At 40.1% G+C, this 7,816-nt stretch overlaps 1 protein-coding gene across 3 annotated transcripts in view; it reads right to left on the reverse strand.

The window, feature by feature from the left end:
- Positions 1–4,953, reverse strand: part of stard5 (StAR related lipid transfer domain containing 5) — a 22,754-nt gene extending 17,801 nt beyond the window's left edge. For 2 of the 3 annotated variants that reach the window (XM_017303810.1, XM_008405078.2), the window contains exon 1: positions 4,665–4,953. In XM_017303810.1, coding sequence (XP_017159299.1) covers positions 4,665–4,696 — 32 coding nt within the window. In that variant the 5' untranslated portion in view covers positions 4,697–4,953. Of the gene's footprint in view, positions 1–3,902; positions 4,063–4,664 lie in introns of all 3 variants that reach the window. The other variant, XM_008405077.2, reaches the window with a different exon arrangement.
- Between the last annotated feature and the right edge of the window lie 2,863 nt (positions 4,954–7,816).

Raw genomic sequence — 7,816 nt, forward strand, 5'->3', positions numbered from 1 at the left:
CTGTGAGAGCCTGAAATCTTGCTTGTTTGTAGCTGACCAAATACTTATTTTCCACCATATAGTGCCAATAAATTATTTAAAAATCAGAAAATGTGATTTTCTGGATTTTTTTTTCTCCTTTTGTCTCTCATAGTTGAGGTACATCTATGATGAAAATTACAGGCCTCTCTCATCTTTTTAAGTGGGAGAACTTGCACAATTGGTGGCTGACTAAATACTTTTTTGCCCCACTGTAGTCCATGGTCTAGTCCAGGGGTGGGCAATCCTGGTCCTGGAGGGCCGGTGTCCTGCAACTCGTAGTTGTCTCCCTGGTCCAACACACTTGAATTCAACGGCTGAATCGCCTCCTAAATGCAGTCAAGTTCTCCAGAGTCCTGCTAACAACCTCATTATTTGACTCAGGTGTGTTGAAGTAGAGACACATCTAAAAGTTGCAGGAGACCCTCCAGGCCATGAGTTGCCCACCCCTGGCCTTAGACCAGTGCCACTCAATTCCAGTCCTCAGCCCCCCTGCTCTGCATGTTTTAGATGAGCCTCTATTCCAGAACAGCTGATTCAGATGATTGCATTATCATCAAGCACTGGAGAAGCCTGTTAATCACCCACAGATTCAATCAAGTATGTAGCAGAAAGGAAACACCTAAAACATGCAGGGCAGGGGGGCCTGAGGACCGGAATTGAGAAACATTGTTCTAGACTAAATTGCTACACAATGGACTACTTCAAGCCAGGAGATCTATTGCATTATACGCAGTGTTTCTCAATTCTGGTCCTCAGCCCCCCCCCTGCACCTGCACCTGCAAGCTTTCAGTGTTTCCCTTCTGTCACAATACATAAAATAAACTTTTCAGAGCTATTAATGTCACAACGACCTACAGTTCGATGGTGGAAGAACTCATATCTAGAAAGCTCAGTTATCAACAAAATTCCACTAAAACCAAGCTTTGTGTTTGACAATAACATAAAGGAGAAATATCCATACATCATCTTACCCCACAATTACTTAGGATCATCACTTATCCTGCCTTCTGAAATGGGGCCCAGCTCATCTGCATTGTTGGTTCTGGTGTCTGTCATTTTGAAATCATCACTTTCTAAAATGAGTGACAAAAAATCTTGAACTTTTTCACAATTTCTAAGTTTTTTAGATTTACTTGTGTTTCTACATGTGTTTATATAGCCAGTAGTTTATCATCATTTGTTCTATCCATTATTCCTCTTTGTTGTTTCTGGGCATCAAATACCAAACTAAATTTCTTGTTCGTATATCAGTTGATATGGCAATAAAAGCATTTCTGATAACTGTCAAAGGGGAATTTTAATTGAAGATTTAAGTTACACAGTCATATGAAAATGTTTGGGCACTCCTATTAATCTTATTTTTATTTCTAAATGTTTGGGTGTTTGCAATGGCTACTTCAGTTTGATATATCTAATAACTGATGGACACAGTAATATTTCAGTATTGAAATTAGGTTTATTGGACTAACAGAAAATATATAATATGCATCAAAACAAAATTTGACAGGTGCAAAAATTTGGGTGCCCTCATTATTTTATTGATTTGAATACCCTTAACTACTTTTCACTGACTTACTAAAACGCAAAATTGGTTTGGTAACCTCAATAAGCTTTGAACTTCATAGCCAGGTGTAGCATATCATGAGAAAAGGTATTTAATGTGGCCTATTGCAAGTTGCTCTCCTATTTGAATCTCCTCTGAAGAGCGGCGTCATGGGCTCCTCAAAACGGCTCTCAAATGATCTGAAAACAAAGATTGTTCAACATAGTTGTTTAGGGGAAGGATACAAAAAGTTATCTCAGAGATTTCAGCTGTCAGTTTCAACTGTGAGGAGCATAGTAAGGACATGGAAGACCACTGGGACAGTTCTTGTTAAGCCCAGAAGTGGCAGGCCAAGAAAAATATCAGAGAGGCAGAGAAGAAGAATGGTGAGAACCACTGAGGACAACCCACAGACCACCTCCAAAGACCTGCAGCATCATCTTGCTGCAGATGGTCTCACTGTGCATCGTTCAACAATTCAGCGCACTTTGCACAAGGAGAAGCTGTATGGGAGAGTGATGCAAAATAAGCCGTTTCTGCAAGCACGCCACAAACAGCCGCTTGAAATCTGCAGAAGCACATTTGGACGAGCCAGCTTCATTTTGGAATAAGGTCCTGTGGACTGATGAAACAAAGATTGAGTTGTCTGGTCATAAAAAAGGTGTTATGCCTGGCAGCAAAAAAAAAAACACAGCTTTCCAAGAAAAACACTTGCTGCCCACTGTAAAATTTGGTGGAGGTTCCATCATGCTGTGGGGCTGTGTGGCCAATGCCGGCACTGGGAACCTTGTTAAAGTTGAAGGTCGCATGGATTCCACTCAATATCAACAGATTCTTGAGAATAATGTTCAAGAATCGGTTACGAATTTAAAGTTACGCCGGGGACGGATATTTCAGCAAGACATTGATCCAAAGCACTGCTCCAAATCTACTCAGGCATTCATGCAGAGGAACAATTACAATGTTCTGGATGGCCATCCAGTCCGCAGACCTGAATGTCATTGAACATCTGTGGGATGATTTGAAGCGGGCTGTCCATGCTCTGCGACCATCAAACTTAACTGAASTGRARTTGTTTYGTAAAGAGGAATGRTCAAAAATACCTTCATCCAGGATCCAGGAGCTCATTAAAAGCTACAGGAAGCGACTAGAGGCTGTTATTTTTGCAAAAGGAGGATTTACTAAATATTAATGTCATTTTTTTGTTGAGGTGCCCATACTTTTGCACCTGTCAAATTTTGTGTTAATGCGTACTGCACTTTTTCTGTTAGTCCAATAAACCTCATTTCAATACTGAAATATTACTGTGTATATCAGTTATTAGATATATCAAACTGAAATAGCTGTTGCAAACATCCAAATATATAGAGATAAAAATAATTAGGATTAATAGGGGTGCACAAACTTTTTCATAAGACTGTATAGCTTTTGACTTTGAAGGAAAATTATCAATAGAAATTAAAATATTAGCAGCCTGATAAGTTAAAAAAGGCAGTGCTACACTTGACGCAGTTAAAGGTTATATCCTTGTGGGCTTTCAAAAAGCTTGATACATTGGCAAACCCACAAGTTGCACTTTGTACAAGTTGTTGTGGAAGAGCACACATTCACATATCAAAGGTTGGACATTGGAACACTCTTACCCTAGTGAAGCTGTCTCTGTTTTTGCTGTCAGATGCTTTGGCAGCTGGCTAATAAAACTGATGACAGAATATTTAAACGTGCTGGTCTCTATCAAATCATAAGATTTATGAGAAACACACCAACCTTTCTCTAAGGTCCCTGTTACTATGCTGTTCTTAACTTAATACAGCACGGTGGTCTTCCACAATGGGTTGCACAAAATAGAACGTGAGGGTATAAGCACTGTCATTTTTCTAAATGTATTAGTTTCTCAAGTAAATGAAATAAACATTGTAAATAAAAGACGATCACTATGTTTCATAGAGGTATACCGTTTTAAATTTAAAGGAAGGTACAGAGTGTATTTTCCCCTTTTATGAACCAAAGAAAATTTATACTCGAAATGCACATCCAGTACTATATTAATGGAGGGGTTAAAATACAGAAAAATAGTTTTTGCAGAATTCAACTTGCTTGCTGATCTGTTGATTTTGCATCAATAATGTGCATATCCACTTCTGCTTGTTGTAAATTCCATCTTTTCCTCTCTCTCTCTTTTAACTGCTTACACACGCTGCAGCTTACAGAACCATGTTTATGTGTGACTGTCGGCAGTCATGTAGACAGACTGAAAGTGAGTAGACTACCCCTCAGAGAGGGCACAGATTGCAGAGAAGAATAAAAAACTAAACTCGCGCTACAGTCTTTGCCTCACTGGTTGCATCCCTAAGATGTGTTGAGTGTGGTCCAGGTCCAGGTCCAGGTCCAGGTCCAGCGCTGGACGGTGAATGTAACTCTGTATCTGTTCCATTTATATGTCATGTATGGTTTGTAACATTTGATCATTTTTCGGGCCCTGAAACTGGTTAACGAACCTGGTGGAGCACAGAGACAAAATGAATGAACTCCAACATGCTGCACATGATTCCCACATCCACCCACTAGTCACCTGGTTTGTGTGTTAATGCTAAACATTTTTGTGACAGCAGGCCTACTGATAATAAACCATGTACATTTTTAAGCATCAGTATCCAGTAATATAAAAAAAACTACTAAAAAAACGTGTCTTAACAATTACCATAACTACAACAATTACCTGAGCGGCATATTCCAAATTAATTTAGGTCCTTTTTTCGGCATTTCTGTTCTATTATTGGTTGGGTGCCAGCCGGCTGTGGTAACGGCTACATGTTTAATGGACCAGGACAAAACCCACAAACCAACTGACTGAAAGTATGAGATGGATAATGAATACAGCCGTATTCATTACGGTTTCATTGTTACTTTTCATAAACTGAAAACAACAAATACTTAACTACAAAGGTCGACTTAATGCTTGATAATTCAAAAGTTTTTAAAGTTAGTCTGGGTGCGCATTTAATGTCGTACTTGTTCTTGAGGATGACATCTGAAAGCTACTCTGAGATGGAATAGGATTCATCAAACACAAATATTATACATGACACCAAGACTTTACCGATTTTCTGCAGACCTTCCACCCAGATTCATCTCTCCTGTAGCTCATCAAGCAGTCTGCTACCGCTTTAGCTTTGTGTTCATAATCCATAACCGTTGTCGGCAAATCGAGCTTATCCTGACACAAAGGCTTTACAAGCAGCTCAGTTGTCGACGCAAAGCTGTCTCTTCTTAGTTTGGAAGAAGGAAATCTATCGGAGTCATGTCAACGCTGAACTGTGTAAGGAAAAGCCGGCTTCTGCTTACGCTAACAGCTACTACCAAGCTAACATTACCGCAAATGAATGAAAGGTAGCAGCAACAGCAACGAAGCTGAAGTTGGCTTCCGATTCGGGCAATGGCTAAAGGGCGATTCCACCTAATTTTGATCATTGACCTTGCGCATCTTTAATCTACTCTAGTAAAAAACTACAACTCCTAGACTCTTCAAACCTGCACTGGATTATTCTGCTCTAATAGCAGAATATTTAAAACCATGTTTGGGATTTGTGAAATTTTTTTCTGATTTGTGAAACTTCAATAAAGGGCAATTTTGGTCCTTACCCAGATAGCACAGAATGATTGAAACATTGAATCAACGTTGAAAGTGGTCAGTGACTTGAATGTTGAATCAATGTTAGGGTTTCAACCATAACTGACATTATATCAATGTTGATTCAACCATTTGTATGTCAATTTACATGCATATTTGTGTTGATATTGCATTGAATCAGTTAGGAATCAACAATGATTCAACCTTCATCTGAATGTGGATCTACATGCACATTTGGGTTGATTTCATGTTGAATGAAAGATGAAAGCTGAGGATTTATGTACATTTTTAGGTCTGATAGGTCTACATAACATCCCAGATAGCACACGATGTTAAATCAACGTTGAAAAATAGTTAGAATCGTTGATTTTTGGTTGAAGTCGACAAATGACGGTGGATCAACTATAAAACACACTCTAAAAAGAAAGTAGTTGTACCAACTTAATTGAATTGCTTATGTAGGTAACAAGCAATTCAAATACATTTATCCAACTTAAGTTATTAAGTTTAACCAATTCAATATATTATAATCATCCAACTCAATTTGTCCCTCACAGGAGGGAGCTGGAATTGAACCRTCAACCTTCTGATCACAAGRCAACTGTTCTACCCACAGAGCCACAGTGGCTAACCTGGGAATCTGTCCCTGGTCAGCTTGAGTCATTGTGTCAGTCGAGGGATGCAAATGTATCAAACTAAATTATTTCAAGTAAAGTCAAAGTGAATCCAGTGGGTTTCAGCTCTGGTCCTCCAGGCCCTGCAAGTTTTAGGCATTTCCCTAATTCAGCACACATGATTTTAATTGATGTCTGATTAACGGGGTTTTGCTGAAATGAAAACACGCAGGTCAGTTTGCCTTGAGGACAAGGTTTGGGGAAGAACTCATGATCTAAACGTTCAATCAACGTAAGCTGTTTTTACACCCCTCTACACTCACCCCTTTCCCCCCACCACCCACCAGGGCCCATCTACCCCTCTATCTCCTCCCCCTTTCCTCTCTCCTCCCCTCCTCCTTGGGCTCCGGGTGAAACTATTTTAATTTTAGGTAAGGGTTTTAAATTTTCACATTTTATTTTGTTAAAGATTTTTTTGGCTCCAGTGGCCTTTATTTGATAGTTAATTGACAAGAAAGGGGGAAGACATGCAGCAAAGGTTGCCAAAGCCAGGAATTGAATCTGAGACAGCTGCGTCAGTGACTGGGGCAGGGGTGGGCAACTGCAGGCCTGGAGGGTCTCCTGCAACTTTTAGATGTGTCTCTACTTCAACACACCTGAGTCAAATAATAAGGTCATTAGCAGAACTCTGGAGAACCTGCCTGCACTGAGGAGGTGATTCAGCTATTGGATCCAGGTGTGTTCTACCAGGGAGACATCTAAGAGTTGCAGGACCCCGGCCCTCGAGGACCAGGATTGCCCACCCCTGGACCATGTGTGCAAGCTCGGCAGTTTATTGCACCCCTCATCACCTTCTCATCTCCCCCTACTCCCTCCCAAGGCTCCCCACACCCACCTGCTCCTCCCAGCCTTCCCCTCTTTACCCCCTCTCATCCCTTCTTCCCTCCCCCCATCCTTGAGCTCTGGGTCAGAACATTTTATTACTAAGTGGGGGTTAATCATGTTTCAAATAACACACTACATGTTGAGAACATTGGGTTGTGATTTCTTTATGTACATTTTCTTACTTGTATGTACATATTATTACTGACTGTGCATAATGTGTTGACACAAAAACATCTACAAGTCTCTACTAGGAGTTGTACAGTCCGACTCCCCCTTTTTACACTAGTGGTTTGTCCCAACCAAACAGCCATTTTGCTGCTGGTTTGTTTGCAACCAGCTTCTGAATTGAATTCTCCTCTGAGCAATATTACTTTGATCTTAAATGTGTTTATTGAAAAATAAGGGCATTGTTTTGTGCCCATAATAATCCTGGTTATTTTGGGGCAAAACAGATATTTTTAATAATTGAGGTCATATCTCATTTTGTATTATTACTTAGGCCCACTGCTGCAGGCCTAAGTATGAAATCCTGCGAGATTTTGTGAGATTTGAGTTTTTAAAATAGGGCGGGGCCTATTTGTTTGGTATGAGAGAGCATGTGATGGACAAGGAAGTGTAAGGCTGGCTGCTCCAGGTGGGCTTTAAATTGTTGTGATGGTAATCACTTGTTTTTCATTTGTTATTATGATGTTCTTAGGTATGTGCTTAAATGTGCCTCTGTTCCAGAACAGCTGAGTTAGATGATTGCATGACGGTTTGCAGCCATTAAGAAGTGGAGAAGGTTGTTAATCATCCAATCAAAACTGGAGGGTATACCGCTCTAAGATGGCCGCCGTATTTCCTGCGCTGGAGCAGCCAATGCGGGATCTACTCTTATATTATGTCTATGTACCCTCCTACTTTGCTCAACCAAATCAACAGAAGATGCCTCAGCACTGAGGGATATTGTTGTTTGGATCTATGGATTATTGATGTAAAGGCTCCACAAACAACATTTCACAAGTAAGATGGACGTATTATTGTGTATATATTGTGATTAGAATATTACTTTACTGTATTTATGTCCACAGTCGAGATACCAGCTAATATTAGCTACAGTGCTTGGTGTAATACGGGTTCAGC

Source organism: Poecilia reticulata, linkage group LG3 (genome assembly GCF_000633615.1).
Source record: "Poecilia reticulata strain Guanapo linkage group LG3, Guppy_female_1.0+MT, whole genome shotgun sequence".
Lineage (NCBI taxonomy): Eukaryota > Metazoa > Chordata > Actinopteri > Cyprinodontiformes > Poeciliidae > Poecilia > Poecilia reticulata.